At 36.8% G+C, this 21,116-nt stretch overlaps 3 protein-coding genes and 1 pseudogene across 3 annotated transcripts in view; 2 read left to right on the top strand and 2 right to left on the bottom strand.

Moving 5' to 3' along the window:
- Positions 1 to 40: 40 nt before the first annotated feature.
- LOC140785535 (uncharacterized) lies at positions 41 to 2,931 on the top strand. Its single transcript, XM_073133410.1, has 5 exons — positions 41 to 200; positions 979 to 1,094; positions 1,540 to 1,942; positions 2,367 to 2,450; positions 2,561 to 2,931. The coding sequence occupies exons 3-5, from the start codon at positions 1,672 to 1,674 to the stop codon at positions 2,671 to 2,673; spliced, it is 468 nt and encodes a 155-aa protein (XP_072989511.1). The 5' UTR covers positions 41 to 200; positions 979 to 1,094; positions 1,540 to 1,671; the 3' UTR covers positions 2,674 to 2,931.
- LOC140785999 (uncharacterized) lies at positions 2,824 to 4,998 on the top strand (annotated as a pseudogene).
- Positions 4,999 to 10,139: 5,141 nt separating this feature from the next.
- On the bottom strand, positions 10,140 to 15,391 carry LOC140785534 (probable WRKY transcription factor 4). Its single transcript, XM_073133409.1, has 4 exons — positions 14,750 to 15,391; positions 11,765 to 12,408; positions 11,526 to 11,663; positions 10,140 to 10,761 (listed from the first exon to the last, which is right to left on the bottom strand). The coding sequence occupies exons 1-4, from the start codon at positions 15,131 to 15,133 to the stop codon at positions 10,464 to 10,466; spliced, it is 1,464 nt and encodes a 487-aa protein (XP_072989510.1). The 5' UTR covers positions 15,134 to 15,391; the 3' UTR covers positions 10,140 to 10,463.
- A 3,096-nt stretch (positions 15,392 to 18,487) lies between these two features.
- The window catches only part of LOC140785807 (eukaryotic translation initiation factor 5A-2-like), a 37,780-nt gene continuing 35,151 nt past the window's right edge, over positions 18,488 to 21,116 (bottom strand). The window contains exons 4-7 of the mRNA XM_073133834.1: positions 20,304 to 20,426; positions 20,163 to 20,219; positions 20,009 to 20,083; positions 18,488 to 18,807 (exon numbers count right to left, since the gene is read on the bottom strand). Of these exons, the coding sequence (XP_072989935.1) occupies positions 18,706 to 18,807; positions 20,009 to 20,083; positions 20,163 to 20,219; positions 20,304 to 20,426 (357 nt within the window). The 3' untranslated portion in view covers positions 18,488 to 18,705. The remainder of the gene's footprint in view (positions 18,808 to 20,008; positions 20,084 to 20,162; positions 20,220 to 20,303; positions 20,427 to 21,116) is intronic.

Here is a 21,116-nt window from a genome sequence, read left to right as displayed (position 1 = left end):
TCTTTCAATTTATCCATCCCTCTCTAATTCCAGGTGCTTTGAACTCCAAGAATAGCTATATATAGACACAATAAGAAGAGACCTCTTTCTCTCTCCTCCGCCGGACCAACAACGAGCTTCATCCTCGCCGCCAGTTGCAGAGAAGGGAGAGATATCCGACCCCTGATCTATCCATAAATAATATGTTTATGTATTTAAATGTAAGATGTTGTTGTTTAATTATTTTACATGCATTTTTTCGTTGCATGGATCGATCTAATATAAGTAAAAAATATATGTAATACCACATAAGAAAAACTATTGGTTTTTTTTTTTTGGTATAATTAAACATGTATAAATATTGGGTTTTGATGAGGTATCATAACCTTGTTTTCATTTCTCTCCTTTCTCCAGCTCAATAATACTGCTGTTCATATATCTAGTTAATTTTTTCTATACTTATTTGGACAGAAGATAAATAATTAAGGTAACCGTGGCTTTCTTGCTCTTTTTGAGATTTCTCTAACTACTTCTCTCTTTCTCTTCCAGTAGAAGAAGGATTTTTGTTTTCCAATATCGCCACCTACATCTATTGCTTTATTGTAGGCTTATCAACTCAATATATTTGAGATAGAAAGTCCTACAGTTTTTAGTTCTCTTTTTCCACAAACAATGAATGCATAAAAGAATGGTATTTTAGCTAATAATTAGGAACATCCATGAAAAAAGTTATATCTACACTGAGGAGATCTAGTGATGGCTAGTGAGTTTAATTCCCACAATATAACAATAATATAGGTGGTAAACACGAACCTCAATGTGGTAATATGCGAAAGAACCTAAGAAAAAGAAACATTGTCTTTAGCTTTCTTTCCATGAAGGTTGGCCACTTCCTTTGATAGTAGTTCCTGTTACAAGTTGGTTTACACTTTGTTTTTCTTGGATTGATACTAACATAAAAATTGGTTTTGAGTTAATCCAGCTTGTTCTTTTATACAGAATCCTACTTCTGATGCATGAGGGAGTGGGCTGTTTCCTTGCAGCCTCTTCCTGTTACTTGACTAAACCTGCTCTTATTGGTTGCCGGCTGATATTGTATTTTCTCTGCAATCTCGGTAAATAATCCGTAATTCACCGAAGTTTATATTCGTATCTGTTTGGTATGCTGGTTTCGTTGAAGTACTATCGATAAATTATCATTTACTTTCCTCATAGTTAGGATGATTTTCTGACAAAAATTTCAACTTGACATATCAGATTACATCATTTACTTGCATCACTTTGACCAATTGTTTTCACATAATTACATGATATCCAAATTCTAACGATCATGTGATTAATCCTGTTACCGAATGCTACATAATTGAGAACTATTGTAATGTTCAGACAAGGAGAATGATCATTCAATAATAAGTTTCTGAAAATTTCTGATATGCTTTTCCAAGAATCTGTGCATTGACAATGTTGAAACTATAATAATGAATCGATTTCCTATGTTAAAGAGCATAACTGGATTACTAGTATTCTGTCTTAGTATTTATTACCTGATCAGTGGCTCAGATCTTTTTTGAGTAGGTTAGATGGAAGGCATGAAGTTTGAATAATCCATCTGGACTTCCTCTAAGAGATCTGGATAATTTTCTGAAGGATACTTAGCTTGTCAGTTGGGCTCTCTAGAATCAAATAGTCATCATGGGTGCCTGTGTGTCGAAATCAAGCAGTATGCAGAGACCACCAAAAGACTCTTTCAGAACAAGAAAACAGCGTGGAAAGAAACAATCTTCAATTCCTGATGGACCTAAACCGCAGATCAGAGATGCTGGAAATCGCTTCCCCGACTTTTCTCTTAGTGAGTTTGTTCATGTTGAGACTGCTGCGACATCTCACAGGAAGGCAGAGCTTTCCAATTTGACATTACATCTAACACAGATGCAGTGGCATCATAGTCAGATGGATGCTCATGGTAGTCTTTTTCTCTCTGAGAGAATTGTACATCCACTCATTCTTTTTGCATATGAAGTACTCAGAATTGATCTACATCTAGATTTTTTGTAATGGAAATAAAGGTACAACATAGATTAGAGGTTCAACATTTCTTACTAGTTAGTTTGCATCTAGAAGTCCTTTAACTTCATTAGTTCATTTGCAAAGGAGTTTAACTCGAAAAATCCATTGTCATGCTTCAGTCACCGTCTAGAGAAATATATTCAGTTAAATTAATAGAATAATCAATTATACTGCACCCTGACTACTAACAAAGTACAAGTTCACAGTCGTATCTTGAACCAAATAAAGGCATTATGTTTCACTACTTCCACTGTTTAGTTTTTGATATTACTTTATATTCAGAAAAAATTGTGCTGATTCTTGACTTCACCTTTTCCAAGGATTATGCCAAGAAGATGCATGGTTCGACTCCGTCAGCGTTCTTGAGTCTGATTCTGATGATGAATTCAGCAGTGTCCTTGAAGGTGCAAAGCATACTGACATTACTCTTTTATTTGGATGCATCTTGTGGTCTTTCTGAATTCTGTTCTTGATTCTCATAACTTCACAATCGTACTGCTTTCCATCTGAACAGATACAATTGAAAGTCAAATGATTCAGTACCAAAATGCTTCACGTGTCGTGGATGCAATGTGCAAGCTTGAGGAATTCCGCAATGGTGCTCCAATACATACCACTGGCCGTTGAGCAATACCTGAAAAGAGATGGAAATAGAACTAATGGAGTTAAAAATGAAAATCTGTTAAGCAACAACAAACTTAAAGATGCTGATAAGCTTGCACTTGTAACGCCGCAAGTTTACCATCTTTCTATGGGAACAGTCAGTGAGGCCAGACCATGATTCCAAGGCATGGATGTTACTACCAAAAGTAAAATAAAAAATAAAAAAATAAAAAATTAGCAGCCTCTTGTGGTAGCTTCAAAGGTCTGAAAGTAAGACATGAGACAGAAGAAAAGCCTCTTGAAAGAAAGAAGCCTTCTCGCTTGCGTAAGTTAGTCTCATCTCTTAGTTTTAATGACAAAATCTACCATAATTCAAGTGTCAGCTCTCTGTGCCAGAAAAGAAAATCAGCTGTTATCAGTCTTTCATATAAGAGGAAGTCTTATGATGGAGAAGAAACAACAGAATTTTGTAAGGGAAATTTCTACATCTTTTCTTCATTGGTTTTACTTTATCTTCGAGTATAACTTGGCTCATGGAACTTCCAAAGATTTCAGTTTATTTCATCTTAACTCAAAATTTGCTCACCTTTTGGTTTGGAATTCCCTTCCTAGAATAGCTTACAATTATTCAGCATTCAGCAATATAATGAAAATTTCTGTATGATATTTTAGTAAAATCTTTATGGTTAATGTGTCGAGTATCCATCACCGACATGTAGTGTCTCCGTTTCCTGCAGGGAGGTTTGATGCTTCATGTAATTCACAAATTTTTATGTACTTTTGTATTACCTTTTATGTTCGCTTCTAATTAACCTTTCATTTATCTAATGTTCTGAATCATTGTATCTCTTGCTAATGAATGGATTCATATGCAATTCGCTATATATGTCAGAATATATATAAAAGCTTAAGATGGTTCCGAGTTGCATTTCAAATCATTCATATTATCTCTTAAAAGGAATATTTAACTCTTTTATGGACAGTACGATGCAAAGATAATATAAGAATCATCAGTTGAGATATTCATTTGAAAAAGATAAACTTATGGTTCTTCGTGTTGCATAGGTGCTTCCAAGAAGTTCTTGTATCATCCAAGAGCAGGTTCAGTGATTCATTGTTCTCCAGGGGAAAAACCAACACCAGGATGCTGGTCTTCTCTCGATCCTTCAAATTTTAAGCTTAGAGGAGGAAGTTCTTTCAGGCATGCATAGTCAAACTTCACATAACTCGCATGTCTTTTTAGAAGATTTCAGCTTACGGTTATCTTCGTCTATGTGTAATTTGATCTATATCTCCCTGAAATGTATAGTTTAATGCAGAGACAAGAAGAAATCTCCTGCTGCAAATTACACGCCATATTATCCAATTGGAGTAGACTTATTCGTTACACCCTGCAAGATTCATCACATTGCTCAGTACATTGAACTTCCACATGTCAACCCTCACCAGAAACTTCCTTCTCTTCTGATAGTTCACATTCAAGTATGTCATGCTTAAAGGATCAGTCTTTTAGTTTAAAATATCGGTCAGGCTTGTGTTATATCTAATGACATTTTACTTTCATGGGAGATACCTACATATCCTGCAGCTATGTTTCTTGGAGATAGTGACGGTGAGGGTATGAGCCTTCTTGTTTTATACTTCAAAGAGGTTTCTGCTCACTTTCAGGATTCCATAAGGGTAGATCTCTTTTTAATCACCTTCATACTATTTTATGCTCTCAACAAAAGAATCTTCTAGTGATTCTGTTTATCTTTTCTTTAGATCTAATGGTTGCTAGTCTCCTGCAGAAATTCGTCGATGATGAAACTGAAAAGGTCAAAGGATTCACAATGGAATCTACTGTGTCTAATAGAGAAAGGTTGAAGATTATGGCTGGAGTAGTAAATCCAGAGGATCTTCATTTAAGTTCTACAGAGAGAAAGCTCATTCAAACATACAAGGACAAACCAGTTGCAACACGACTTGTATAGGGTAAGAGAGCTATTCCCTCTTCTTAGCAAAGTTCACATCTAATTTCTTGGCGGCACATAAAGTTATATAAAGATGTTTTAGTGCTAAAAAGACAAAGAAAACTTAAAATCGCTATTTAATGTATTTCATATCGCGCAGGGTTCAAATTACTTTGAGATTGATCTTGACATACATAGGTTCAGCTACATCTCGAGAAAGGGACTCGAGTCATTCAGAGAACGTCTGAAGCATGGAATCCTTGATTTGGGTTTAACTATACAGGCAATTGTTATTCTCCATCTCATGAAATTCTGCCATCCTATTGTTTGCTCAACTTGGAGATATGATGTCCTTAAAGAGCACGCTAGTGAATATCTATCATCTTTGAGACTTTGATGGATCAAGAGTTCACTTTGCACTTTAAGCTAAAATAGTTAGTCGATCCTTCAGTACTAAAATAGTCATTTCCTTGTCAAAAGTAGATCAAATTGTTCTTCATAATTTGTGGTCATGCATAGACATTTTCCTAATCGAATTTTATAATTCATACAGCCATAAAAAATAAAAAAATATCAGGCACTTTGCAACAAACTCAAGCTAAAATATCCATGTCCTCCTGCTGATTTATATAGGAACATATGAATCCCACTATGGAAACTCGAAAATATAGCTACTTAATCTTGTGGTTGAACTCCATTAAGAAAGGACCAATACTCATGGAATATATAGAGTCTACAACTCTTCAAGGATATGTATCACTACAAACACCTATTCAAATTATGCACCGAAGTCATGTTCTATGGAGTTGAGTTCCCTTCCATGATTCTTGTATAAATGAAGAGCATCTGTTAAAACTTGGAACCTTATTAGATACTAGGAGGCCGTGTGAACTTAGACTATCAGAACCACGAGGTTTTTTGACTTCACTAGACACTATCACTACCCCTGTTCTTTGCCTATCAAAAACTCACTGTACTTGCAGTTTTCATGAAGAAAGACTACCATGACCTGTATCAATCTCACTATGATCTATGAACTATAATTGGGTCTTCTGTCGACAATCCATTTACAGATTGAGAAAACATATAACTATCACTGTCGGTTTAATCTTAGCTTTTGCTGCGACTTGTCTAGATTTTCTTATATGTATGTCAAGTATTATGATCCAACTTACTCTATGGGAAACTTGACACAGGCCCAGAAGCAGGAGGAGCTCCCTGAACAAGTCCTATGCTGTGTGAGACTGAACAAGATTGATTTCATTAATCACGGGCAGATCCCAACTATCCTCACTTTTAATGATGCTTGACGACGCACTGTATGTGAATCATTCCAAGGTATTCATAGCTATTTCATATACTGGAGGATATAAAAGAAAGATGAAAAGGAGTACTAAAACTGTTTCAGACCTCGTATTGGAACTGTCTGTGACTTTATTCTACATTGTAACTTTCTAAAGCATATATTTGAGATTAACGTAAACAATGTCCAAATATTTCGATCCTCAGAAAGCAACTTCTCAATGATCAGTGAAGCTGAAGTGTGTTCTACTATGTGAAGCTTGATCACTACTTATTATATATGTGCATTCTGCTCTGTGTTCGCAATACTTTGGAACCAGAAAAAGGATTTCATAGTTTAAATTCCCTAGCATGAAAATGTTTCCCAGTATATGTGAATTTTACCTCCTTGGGGTCTTTCGGAAATATCTCCACTAGCAACCTAGCTTCACATCCCTGACGGGTGCATTTGTAATAAAAACTGCACAGAATTTAGAAAGATATAGTAACAGCTTTACGTATGAAAGAAGGAGCAAATATAAATGTCAGATTCAGAATAGAAATTAAAATGAAACCAACAAACAAATTAAGCTGATTTTTTTAGAGCCATCAAGAAATAGGAACTCACGTAGTTTGAAATGATTCGTGGACATAAAACGAAAGACTACCTAGAGCTGCTAATGGGAAATCTTTCATGACAACAGTAGCATTTATCCAATACAGTTTAGCTGTAATTTCCTACAGTTGATAGAGTATAAAGTGGTCCTCCTACACTAGTTACATGAAGCACTAATTCTGCCTCAAATTGTTGGAATACATAAATATAGAATCTGAATAAGAGAATGTAAGCCTTTGATTAAATTTACTGTTTCTTAGTTCTCATTGCTCTGGTAAACCCTCTTAGGAAGATTTCTTCTTAAAGTGTTAAACATTTAAAGTGAATAACTTTTCCTAATCTAGAACCATTTTCCCTTCTTCCTTATCATGGTGTCATAGAGGTAACTATATTTCATTGCAACAGAAAGTTGTCCCTTAGAACTTATAATGATAATACCAGTAATGCTAGAATACAAACTTTATGTTTACTATTCAGAAAAACTAAAGGATTTAAGCATTGAATATGCCTCAAGATCCATAAAACCTAGAAGAAAAAGCTAAATTCCTATAACAATAAATCAAGCTAAATTTCATAAGGGTGTCTGTCTTCAGAGTCAATTCAGATGCAAGACAAGATCAAAGATCTGACAAGAGAAATTGTTGCGCATAATTACGACGAAGCAAATGCAGTACCATCGAATTCCTAGCAACGTTTCATGTTTGCGCCGGCGCCAGCTATAACCATCTTCCGGAATATCAGGCTCATCACTGAGCTTAGGCACTGCGGGTGTTTCCACTGCAGAGGTTTGTATCTTCCTGTGCAATAACCATAAAATTTTTCAGAAGCTGAAAGATAAAATTAGAGTCATTTTTTTTTTATAAGCATAAGTACCTTCCTCTTCCCTTAGGCTTTCCAACATCAGCTGCATGAATCTTCTGGTCACCCTTCTTCACCTCCTTACTACCACTTGAACTCTGGCTAGATTCTCTAGCTCTCTTGTTAGGTACTGGTCGAGTCCGAGTGGTAGATTCTCTACTTCTCTTAGGCATTGGTGGAGTACGAAAGGTAGATTTTCTATCTCTGTTAGGTAACTGTGGAGTACGAAAGTAACCACCAGGTGTGGTAGAAATGCCCATCTGTGTATTATTACGTAGATTTGGATAACTTGGCAAAGAACCACCACCTGCGAAATGGCCACCTGATGCAAGCTAATGAAAAATGAAAACAGAATGAGAGATTTTTATTTTTTATTTTTTTTCAAGCAAAAACTCAGTTTCTTACCTCTTCAATCAGGTAAACATCATCCAAGGAGAACATATTATAAGCACTACTATTCCATAATCATTAAGCCAATCCTAGCCAAACCTCATTCTTTATATCACCAAGAACATACACAAAGAGAGAGTTAGAGAGAGAGAAGAAGATACAATTCAAGGTCGGATCTTCATAACTCCACTCAAGAAAACAAGAATGTTGTCATACCACTGCTCCATAATCTTCATAACTCCATTCAAGAACAAATGATCAAGAACAAGCCTTTCTAGCAGAGTTTGATCCATCACAACACAAAACACCAAACCAACCAACCGACCAACCAACGAATAAAAGCACGAACATGCAACCTTAGCATTGGGGAAAAGAGAAGTAGAAGCACAACTCGAGATCGAGTCGGTCGCAATCAAAGAATGGATGTTTAGGAGACCACATACCGGCGTAGGCAAACTGTATGGGGGTGGAAGATCGGGCGACCACACGGGGGAACGAGGTGGTGGTCGGTTACACGTGCGGCCGATTTGAGAGGGGAGATTTGCGGTGTAGATAGGAGGGTTGCCGATGGTCTGCATCAGCGCCCGCCCGCGGCCAACGCACGGTTGCCGCCACGGGATCGATGGCCACGTAGGTGGAGGAGGCCGTAGCGGCGTCGGTGGCCATGTAGGTGGAGGAGGCCGTAGCGGCGTCGGTGGCCACGTAGGTGGAGGAGGCCGTAGCGGCGTCGGTGGCCATGTAGGTGGAGGAGGCCGTAGCGGCGTCGATGGCAACGTAGGCAGAGGAGGCGATGGCGGCAGCGGCGTCGGCGGCCACGAAGGCAGAGGAGGCGATGGCGGCTGCGGCACAGGTGGCCACGTAGGAAGAGGAGGGGATGGTGGCAGCAGCGTCGGGGGCAAAGCAGGCAGAGTAGACGATGGTGGAAACGTAGGCAGAGGAGATGGCGGTGGCAATGAAGGCAGAAGAGGCGATGGTGGCAGCAACGTCGGCGGCAACGTAGGCAGAGGAGGCGATGGCGGCGTCGGCAGCCACACAGGAGGAGGAGGCGATGGCGGCGTCGATGGCCACGGAGGCAGAGGATCCGGGGACAGCGGCAGAGGCCATGTAGCCAGAGGAGGCGATGGCGGAAAAGTAGGCAGAGTAGACGGCGGAGGCAACGAAGGCAGAGGAGGCGATGGCGGCGTCGGCAGCCACACAGGAGGAGGAGGCGATGGTGGCGTCCATGGCCACGGAGGCAGATGATCTGGGGACAGCGGCAGAGGCCATGTTTCCAGAGGAGGCGATGGCGGAAACGTAGGCAGAGTAGACGGCGGAGGCAACGAAGGCAGAGGAGGCGATGGCGGCGTCGGCAGCCACACAGGAGGAGGAGGCGATGGCGGCGTCAATGGCCACGGAGGCAGATGATCCGGGGACAGCGGCAGAGGCCATGTTTCCAGAGGAGGCGATGGCGGAAACGTAGGCAGAGTAGACGTCGGAGGCAACGAAGGCAGAGGAGGCGATGGCGGCGTCGCTGGCCATGGAGGCAGAGAATCCGGGTACAGCGGCAGTGGCCACTCAGACAGAGGAGGCGATGGCGGCAGCTGCGCCGGAGACAACGTAGGCAGAGGAGAATATGGCGGCGTCCATATCCACGCAAACAGAGGATCCGGGGACAGCGGCACTGGCCACGTAGACAGAGGAGACGATGGCGGCAGCAGCGCCGCCGATGACGTAGGCAGAGGAGGCGGGGACAGCGGCGGCGGGGGGGCTCCTTCTTCTCCCGCCATTCTTCAAATCTGTTTCTTGTTTCTATTCTTCGTCGGGAGTTAAGAGGTGTTAGCGTGGGAATTTGGAGAGAGAGGGATAACTAATCGCCTTTAAATTAAGAATTAAAAGAAGGCCTTTTACATTTATACCCTTCTAAATACTCTTTATATTGTCCTTGAAATTTATTTATTTTTAAACCAAAATGGGCTTTCTTAGAATTTTTTTTTACTGTTTTGGTCTACCCACTAAATTTATAATTAAAGGGGACCAATTTTTGGTAAGTCAATAGTGAAATGCTTCAACTGTGGTTTATAAAAGATAAATCACTGACAATTCAGTAGTATTATGCTGGCCTATTTTGATAAAAAAATTTATTTAAATTTGATATTTGCATGTAGAATAATATAATATTATTCCACCCCTTCTATTTTTTTTTTATTTTTTTTAACAGATACACGCAGGTTACTTTTTCTAACAATAAAAATATGAATCATTTAAGATTAAAAAAGTAAAAGTACCATTCATTGATTAGTATGTGTAGTAAGAATAATTTGTATTGAAATCTATACACAGTATGCTTGAATCATCGTAAATCTATCTGTGTTTTACTGTTCATTTTATACATGCTATCCTCAATTTGAATCATATTTGCTTCCACTATCCACCATCACATTCAATCATATATATAAGAAATATATATATACACACATTTTGAAATAAGTAGACATCTCTCATTTCCTTGTCAATTTTTGCTCACCAGTAGACTTACAACACATACAACAACGAGCGATACCACTGGCGAGGAGGCACCGGAAGAAATGCATAGGTGAGCGAGCTACCGTTAGTCATACGCCAAAACATCGGCAATCAACAAGCTCTCAGCAAACCAGAGTAAACATCAGCAATGAACATGCATGTTGGAGCCATTTTTTTCTTCTTTTATCATAGCAGAAAGTACTCTTGAAGAATTATTATGTGATGTCATGTTCTTCTTTCAACTGTAAGACAGCGGCTGGCCTGTGATCAGTCATGTTGAAGTCTGTTCGTGTAAAGAAAGCTTGATTACTAGATATGTCGTTCTGCTGTTTGTTTTCTAACTTGTTGGAAGTGGCGGCAGGAAACGCGATGTTATGGCTGCTTCTCCTGGCGACTGGTATATCATGATTGTGTTTTCCTTCGTATGTCGTTATTACGGCCTTCGGGTCGGCCGAGGCTCTCTCGATGTGCTTTCTAACATTGCATCCCAAGTAGGTGCATTTGTAATAACTCCTGCATAACATAATAGAGTAGCATGTGTGAGATATAAATCATGAAATGAGATGTTGTAAAGATTGTGCAAATCTTTAAGCAGCTACGTTTGATTTTTTGACCAAAGTATTGCTACAGTATAAAATATTTCTCAAAGTACACCATTGTTCAAACTATTTTTCAAACTAATACAATAGTAAAATCATCGTTGTCTTAGACAACAATTTTTAGTGGATTAATTAATTTTTCAATACAATAAAATATTGTTAGGAAAATTATTGTCTTAGACAACAAATATTTTTTCACTATTGTTTCTATATAAAACACTTTCAAGGAAAACAATTTATAAAGTATTATATAAAAATTTTGAAATTAAAATTTAAAAAAGTTATAGTCTTTATTTATTTTATAGATCTTTTTCATATCTTCACAATGATATATTTTTTAACTAAAATAAATAATCTAGCGCAAATTTACGATAATTTAAACTTTCTTTATATTTTAGCCTATTGGAAAACTAATTAATTTACTAAGAATCACAGCCTGAGAAAGCGATTTCACTGTACTAGTTTGAAAATTAATTTAAATAATATTGTAGTTTAGAAAATATTTTTTTACTGTGGAAGCACTTTGGTCAAAAACTCGCTATATTTGAGTCCACGTTTAGATTCAGGGGGAAGATGCACAAGAGTTTTGATGGACATGCAGAAGCAAAAATACATATATACTCGTAGCAATAGAAAAGTATCCATATCAATATCAATACAAAGAAGTAGACTCACTACCTTGGGTTAGGATTTCCTTTCACCACTTTCTGGCCGTACTTGCGCCACCTGTAACCATCATCCAAAAGATCAACCTCGCTAGTCGTTTGCACAATGATCTTGGACTCTGATTGTGCTTGTGAAGAAGTAGGTATATTCCTGCCCAATGAACACAAGTACTAGTTTTGAGAAACTGGCAATTCCATGAAAGTAAGGCATTTCTTTATTATACTTTTTAGCATGTAGAAAATTAACAATACCTTTTTTTATTCCCTGGATCATCATCCGCTTCATCTATCCTCCTTTCTCCATCACCCATTTCCTCACTATCACTTGAACCAGATTCTCGATCTCTCTTAGCTACTGAAGGTGCACAAGTGGTATCATTTGAAGTGGCAGGAATGTCTTGGTTCCTATTGAACTCGTTTGACTCACTTGGCAAAGCACCCACATCCTTGGAACGCTTATTTGGCGGTTGCTGATGATTGTGTTGTCCTTTGTAAATTATCTCAGTTATTTGGCCATCTACAGAATGCTCAACCTTTTTCTTAACTGGGCAGTTGGGATGAGTACACTTGTAGTAGCTCCTAGGAAATTCACTGCCCTTCACCATCTTCTGACCATATTTCCGCCAATTATAGCCATCATTGGCCGGCTTATCAACAACAAAGGTTGAAGATTGGGATCTTTCATCGGCTTGTGAGCCTTGATCAGCAGATTGAAAGATGGTGTTATATGTGTTTGATGTCACAATTGGCATATCCTGTATTGATATCATATGAGAGTTTGCATGCTGAACTGAGGATGGATAATCTACTTGAGTGGGAGGCATTTTGAATGGAGACTGGGCAGCCTGGGATGTAACTTGAGATAAGGCCTGTTGATGGGACATTCCAAAGCTCCCCTGTAAAAAGAAAAAAAAAATTACTTGTCTCTCTGGCCAATGGAATTTTCTACAGTTCACATGGCTAATAATATCTAGAGATTGCTAAAACATTTTGTTAGGATATATAAAACCTTGATTTCAACCATGCCAGATAAGAAATAATAAAATACAAAATTTTGGACACCCACACCTTGAAAGAGAAGCAAAATATAAAGATATTATTTACTAACCAAAAGGTAAGGTTTTGAAACCCAAAACCCGATATCTGATCTAGATATCTAGATCAGAATCGATCGCTAAAAAAAATGATATGTATTGACCGTATCGATCGTATCGACCGTATTGATTGTATAGACTATTTTTAATCATGTAAAAATTTAAATATTATTTTAAAATATAAGAGAATTTTTCTAATTTTAGAAAAAATGAGAAAATAAAAATTACTCCTATATAAACCTAAAGACTAAAGAAAAAAAAAAACTAATTCAAAACTATGATAAAGTTTTCTGAATTTAGCAAATTTCTACGTTCGTAAGTTACTGAAGTAATATGAATAGTAATAAAGAAAGAATTAAAGAATGGATGAAAAAGAGAGAAAAGAAATGAGAGAAAAATAAATGCCTCATGAAATGGAGTAGCCAAGGAGCTAACCGGATAGGGTAAAAACTGAAAACTTAAAACGACTGTAACTATAAACATCAATTATTAATGTTCCTCAGATCATATTCATTTTAAATTTGACATGAATCTCTAAAAAATAGCTTTAGTCAAAAATGACTTATCCTCGAATAAAATCAATCACTAGATTGGTTTCAAATCGGAATCGGGAATGGTTACCGCAGATTTCAACCCGAATAGGCTGATTAGACACATGATCAATCGATTTTGGGAACATAATAAAAGAAACATTTTTATCATTGCACTGTCCCCATGACCATTTTAAGAATCACGTTTGAAAATCATAACCAGTCCTATAAATGATGAAATTTCTTTCAACTAATCCAAGATGTTTACTAGAGGAAACTCTTCTATGTGTCTGTGTATATATATATATACGCACCCATTCCCATATATGTATGGAATACCTTCGGATATGAAATACCCATACCCATATATGTATGAAATCACAACCAGTTAGAATGAATGACTTTGGTGGAGGAACCTTAAAAACTTCCTGTAATGAAATACCTTTATCAAAAAAAAAAAAAAAAAAAAGAACCTTTAAAGCTTAAGAAGTACATACATATCAATTTCTTGGAGTTAAACTCAGAACTGAGTTCTATGAATGTGAGTAAGCTTGGATTTATAACACTTGTCCCATGAAATAGAGGTTGATGCAACCCTGGTAATTTTGAAGTTCACACAAGTTCAAATCAAGCCTGTCTACAATTTGATCTGTGGTTGATCTGAATTCAGGTCAAACGTTGTAGAAAGAAACGGAACCCAAGCAATAAAAAGATGAAGAGGTGGAAGTATGGTAACAAACATAAGCTGAACTGGCTGCAGCAATACAAATAGAGGGAAAACTGAGAAGAAAAATAGGAAAGAAAGAAACCTATATCTATACCAGAAGTTATTCGTCACTTTTTCTAGTCTTTATTCAAACAAATATTTAGCAGGGACCCTGAAAAAGACTACAAAGAGAGTTCAAATCAGAGGAGAAAGAGAGAGATCTGGGACACCACATGGGAGCAACAGTGAGATAAACTGGGACATTTTAATCTAACGAAGTGCCAAGTTTGTTTGATCAAATAGAAGAACAAACAAGCCTTTGCGTTCCAACTATTAAGGGTCGGTAATTGTAGTCCAAAAAATGGCCATATCTTACTACACTAAAGACTTACCTGTTTAAGTTTCAATACAGAGACTAATATCAGAAAACACCTAGAACTTTGCAAGAATAAATTCGAATGGTATTTAAAGATTTCCGACAATAAGGAATCGGAAGATCGAAAATAGAATGCTTATTTGACCCAATGAAACTCTTACCATCAAACAAATATTTTTACTCCGCAAGACTTTCAAGAAATGCTCTCAAAGCTAACATCTCACACCATATAACAATGAGCAGAAAAAAGAATATTTGTCATCTGATCCAAGGTGAGATTTATTTTTTCTCATTGTAAGAAATCTAAGTCACTATTCACTAGATTCAAACCGATGTTCTAAGAAGCAAAACATGTTCACACATCCCTCAAGTGCTAAATTTTGAAAACTATCCATTTCACAAAGCTCCATTCTTTATATCGTTAAACAGCCCAATAACACATCCAAATACTGCATAGACTTCAAAAGTTTATAACCAATTCTACCACGCAAGAAGAACAACGCGAGATCGAAATTTTGAGCAATCACATACCATCACAGGCGGCAAGAAGGCCGGGGAATCCAGCAAGCACGTCGGGCTAAGACCCGGCGGTATCATAAACATCGACTGCTGCGCCACCGAGAGGCTCGGTGGGCGATTCTGCCCCAATCGAACCAACCCGCCACCTCCTCTCGAATCCCTAGCCGCCGCCGGAGAATTCATGGCTCCCACAAGTAACTGAGTAAACGACCGGCAGTCCGATTCGGAGTCGTCGGGGAACAAGCTCGAGGCCAGAGTCAACGGTCCAGGGCTCGCCTCAGAAACGCCTCCGCCGCCGTCAGGGTGGAAGAGGGACGCGAAGGAGGCACGAGGAGGTAGGGTTATGGTAGGTTTCGGCGGCGGCGCCGTACTCTTTTCTCTTCCATTTGCCGCCATCTCCACCTCCTCCTAAATTTAGCAGCTATGGGACTAAAAGTTGCAGCTCTTCTTTTGTTTCTCTTCTTCTTCTTCTTCTTCTTCTTCTTCTTCTCCTCCTTTTTTATTCTTCCGTATTGGATTTGCGTTTCTTTTTGGGTGAGGAGAGGCAGGAATTTGGATTTTGGAAGTCAGCGGTGTGGAAATTTTTGGAGAGAGAGAGAGATGGGGTTGGATAGAACAGGAGATTAAAGACCTTTTACGAATTTGAAAGAATTAAAAAAAAAAACTAAAAACTAAAGATGAGTTGACTTTTGAACTCTGGCTTTTTGTCTGAATAGGTTAATTATAATGACCGGCATGGGCCTTATATCAAGCTTTACTTTTATACGACAAAATGTACTTCTTTTTATCGCTTAGAAACCAGTTGAGTATTTAAAAAGTAAATCACTGGAGTAGACCTGCTCTGTAACAAAAACTCTCTCTTAATACAAACACATTTTAAGTCATATAGCTCATAAATAAGATATTTGAGTATTAAATCTAAGTTATTGCACCGCACAGTTATTACTCTTTAGCTAAATATTGTGCCGCCAAGTAGGGGTGTTAAAATAAATTGACTGGCTATGGCACGGTTCTGTTGAAGCTTAGAGCTTGAGCTTTGATTTTAGACTCAATTTGAATTTTAAGTTCTTAGTTATTTTAAGACTCGGTAGTTAGGCTCAGTCTAGCTCGGCTTGAATAGTAGGCTTAGTTAGCCTAATTTTAGGCTTAGTTAGGCTCAGGCTTCGTATAGCTTGATCTGACTCGATTTGAGTTCGGCTCAAAAATAGGTTTAGGCTTAGGCTAACTATGCTCGACTTAAGTTGAGTTAATCTTAGCCTGAGCTATAATAAGCTCACTCAAACTCAACTCTTTTGCACACCTTACCACACATAGTCGTATAGTGATACTCACCAAATTGTCATTGTAATAGCTCTTTCAAGTCAATACACTCTCGAGTCACCTACATTAAAATATATTTTTCTACAATTTATTGATTTAATTAAGAGAGTATTAATAGGAGTTTCGAAATAAATCAGAGTCATCATGGCTTCTTTCAAAAATAAAATAAGAGAAAATACATATTACCCTCTGATAGTTAGGCTAAATAGTAATTTAAAAAAAAAATTAGATCACTTTAACTTGTATTTCTAATCTATACGCCCTCATTACTTTTCTATTCAAAACTAATTATTAATACAATTTATATTAAATCTATTGACCATTTTGCTTTGTGTATATATATATATATATATATATATATATTGAAATATTTGCAATGCCCAGAATATAAAAATGAGAAAAAAAATGAGATGAAAATAAACATAAGACAAAAGGCATTTTGATTTTATCATATATAAATTAATGAGAATTAACAAAAAAAATAAGTTTATGTACTCTAAATTCTGGCTTAACCACAGTCCACAAATCCACAGACTTGTATTCTTTTTCTCATAACAAATCTAGTAAATTATTTAAAGTCTTTAATTTACAGGAACAAATGATGATTAAGGGTAGCTTTGTTCCAAATCAATATTTTCATTAGTTAAGACGAATTAAAAAAAAGTAAAATAAAATATTATAATTTGTTACTAAAACTACATAAAAAAAAATATTTTTCCATATTTTTTTTCTTAAGAGTTGTTAGGTTAAACTTAATCACAGAGCACTAATAATTCATACTACTAGAGTGCAAATCTATTTATGTTGGTGATAATATTGATTAGAAAATCTTCAAAGGACTTAAGTTTTGCTCTCATATTTAAAATGACTTAAATTTTCATTTAACCTCAAACTCAGACTAGCAAGACATAGTCATATTTTCAACGAGACTTAAATATAGATAGAGACCGGCTCAAATGGTCCTCAAAGACCACAACTAGGTTAGATTTTAGGTATATTAATTACCAACAGTTGGATGACAAGTCTATTGCATGATATTTATGATTAGTCATGGTTAGCCCAAAGTTTTCTTGCACAAGAACTGTTTATTATACAGATTACACTAGTCATAAACATATATATAGCATAAGTTACTCGAGTTATAAACGAATTTTATTAAATTATATTGAGTTGGTTGGATTATAAACGAGATATCATGTAGAATAGGTTGGTGCAGAAATAGGTTGACGGGATTAAGGTAATAAATACAAACACGATCCGTTTAATAGTTGAGTTAGATGGATTGACTCATTTACAATACAAATCCGATTAATATAAATATAAACACATTTAAAAGTGATCAACTTTTGCTACTCCTTAATAAAACACCTTTATAGTGGATGGATAAGTATTTAAATAAACTCTTGTTTGGACATAGCATAAACTTATGCTTATTCCACAACTAAATGGAGGCTTACCGACTTACCGAATTGAATAACAAATATGATTAGTTTTTGAAACTCCCTCGTTCCCTGAGAAGTGACTTCCTGGTTCCATCCTTTTCTACTTCCACTTTTGCAACTTTGCAAGTGAAGAGAATCTAACTTCTTCTTCTTTTATTATTATTATTATTATTAGTATTATTATTATTATTATTATTATTATTATTATTATTATTATTATCATAATTTACTTGTAGAATTCAGAAAAATTTATGTTAGCAGTGTACCAACTTGTACTATATGAAGTTGGAACGCATCTTGGTATTAATAACTTAGCAGGCAGCAAACCTACAAACTAGTCAAACCCATCAAGATAATAATGTAACAAAATATAATGGTAGGTACATGAAGTTGTTTGAGAAGTCCGCGCGTTATTAATGTCGGATTGCAAGGTTGTTTGGAGGGGTGGTCCATATTGTACACTTTTAAGGCTAAAAGATCTCTCTATTTATCCACGTTTGTTAAGTGGAAACTAAAACAATGATAATTTGGGTATATGGTTATAATTAAAAGAGTACAGATTTAAATTTTAGTTAGGACATCATTCTCAATGTGTGTGTGTGTGTGTGTGTGTATAGGTGTAATAGTCTGGTTACAGATGTATAATTCTAAGCATGTCACTGAAAACATATTAATACGTTAATCATACGTTATTCAATAACTCCGATTAAACCTGAAAGATAATAAAAAGTCTAAAAATTGAGTCGGTATAAACCGATTCACCGAATCCCAATCCAGATAGTCTACAGCCCCAACCGCAGGAACTGCAGTTATTGGGTGCCAAAACATTCAGCAGTTTGAAGTTTTTAATTCTTCAAAAGAACCAGTTTGGAACTTTTGTTAACCCCCCACCCCAACAAAGCAAATACATAACTTTAACAAATATTTAGACTCACTTTCTTTCTCAGACATATATCGATAAAAGCAAATCTTTAAAGAGCACACCAAATTTAAGAAAAGAATATGTAGAATACCAGTTCTTAGAAATGTTTGAGTAACTAGCCGGCTATCGCTAACATCGACAGCCGCAGCAAAAGCCAATTCAAGCAGCAGGATGAAATGCCTTATTGTTATTATTCGTACATCTTTTAGAAGTCTCAGTGGCTGCACTATGCTCATGGAGAATATATAGTTAGAGAAGAGCAGAATCCAGTACATGCAGAAGAGCTACTTTGGGCCAATGTCCTTCAAAGCGCAGATCTGCTCCTCGCCCATTGCGGACATGACAGTCACCACCAGATCCTTCCCATCTGCAAATCCATCTTTAATCTGTCCATCCGGAAACATATGGTTATTGATCTGGACTGACAAAATAAAGAAACTACTTTCTAACAAGCAACATTGCAAATACAAGCTGCTACACAGCTCTAAGGACCCAATATAAGCTAACACAAACAAAATCCAGTTACAGAAAATTGTTCAACATTTGACAACAACCAAACAAATAATAGAAGGATTGCCTATACTAGATTCTTCCTGCAGCATGCAAGAAGATCAAGAGGAATTATATAACGAGGATTACTACCAAATGAATAGAAAATTCACCCTTAAAAGGTCATCATTAAGTCTCCTAATTAAGTAGTTCAGACAACAATTAGTGCATGAGCACATCACAGAACATTCATCCTTCGAGTAAATGTCAAAGTTCAGATATTATCTCAAATTTTGGAGATAATTCTAAATTGCAACTTAATTGGAGTAACATGAATCACCAATTCAAATTCTGAGCTACCCGTACCATACAAAATAAGCACTAAAGCACCTTAAAAAATAGCAAGGAGCTTTCTAGGGCATGGATTTAGAGAAGAACAATAGTTTAATCTTTTATATCTGACAACCAAAAAACTTCTCAGTTTAATCATGTATATTATTCATACTAATGCCACAATAATGTTTGTTAACATCTATATATCCTGCTTATGACTATATCAACCACAAATCCTAGGCAATTGGAGCAAATCACACAAAGTGAGCCAGATAGCTATGATCGTCAACCATCTCCGAATATAGTTTACAGTTCAGTGATTATCCATTAAAAGAACTGACCCCAATCAGTTGGGACACAAGTCTCTCCTTTTGTAGTCACTAATAAATGGTAATGAACACCCTATCTTTTTGCAGACAATCACAATTAATACTTTTAAACATCATAAAAGTCCGTTACAATTACCCTCTAATTAATGTCACGATGCAAAGTGGCTTTCAAGCAACACGAACACAGCAGTCCAGAAAAATTTAAGAATTTTTTTTAATCTCCAGAGGTCCAAACAAGAGCATATCAGAGAAAGTCAAAGCATCCTTCATGTAAGTTCAGTTAAATAATTAAAGCAACTTATGATGGAAACTGTCAAAAAATATTTAATGATAGAAGTGGTAAACTGAAAAGATTTCTCAAAAAGTCAAAATCATTCACTTGCTGGGGCAGAAGAAATAATTGGAATTTCAAATGAGATAGGAAACTGCAACTAACCTGAGTGAGCAGAGCGTCATCAGTTGGGAGCCTCAGATCATCCTTGGTGTTGCCATTTTCAGTCAGCAGACTCACCTGCCAGGTGTCATAAGAAATTAATATACACAGGAATGATTAAAAGCAAGAGGTGATGGAAAATGAAACTAGCTCATACAAATCCATCCTCAGAAATATCAATAAGCTGATAGTCGGTACGAGTAACATGAGGAACCTGCACAAAAAAAAAAAAAACTAGTCACTTTAGATATACCGAAGTCAATACTAACTGAGACAACAAATAACAAAATTCACTTACATCACAGTTGTGAGATGAGGGCACAATATCTTCAAGTTTTTTTGCATTGAAGATGTCTATGGCAACAAAGTGACATTTGGCATGACCATGCTTCCCAGTTTTCGAGGTTGAAACCTCCACAACCTATTACAGCGATTCAAACTAACTCAACTGACAAGTAATTTAATGTTATTAGAGAAGAGACTAAAGAATAGGCACAGAGACTCAGCCCCAAATGATCATATGATGAAACAAGAGGATATCCTCATACACCGTATTGAAAACTAAAATATGTATAAATCTGTCCACTAAAATCAGGAAAAGAAAAGAAAATTTACATGTTGCTGTTGCTGCGTACACACAATATCGAAGTTAACATCTAAAGAATAAGTCCACTAACAGAACAGATATTATACTCAGTTGATGTCTGCTAACATAATAATCATGCTGTACCGCTTAAAATTTTAAAGGGCACAGCACAGTAGTTGCTGTTCTCTTCTCTGTTGCATAGCTGCAATAGGCATAGATGGGGTAGGCAACTCAAGCAAGACGGAACTAACGGGTCGCCCAGGAAGAATTATAGGTCCTTTTAGGCAAATCCTTAAAGATGAGAATTAATTTGAGTGCCAACTGTAACGACCTATCAAAATGCATTCCATTGAATTTCTATAGACCGGTCAGATGTCAGCACTCCACTTGAATAAAAGCACACAAAATACTAGATCATAGATAGTCATGTAAAGACGTTCTTTTCGTGTGTGATCTTAGTTCAGCAAATTTGTCCAGTTCAAAATAGTAAACAGTTATGAGAGAACTCAGCATTGCTGAATGTAG

This window comes from Typha latifolia, chromosome 4 (genome assembly GCF_019914945.1).
Source record: "Typha latifolia isolate L0001 chromosome 4, TyphaL0001v2, whole genome shotgun sequence".
Taxonomy (NCBI): domain Eukaryota; kingdom Viridiplantae; phylum Streptophyta; class Magnoliopsida; order Poales; family Typhaceae; genus Typha; species Typha latifolia.
Note: the sequence above shows the minus strand (reverse complement) of the source record. Positions and strands in the feature narration are given on the sequence as shown.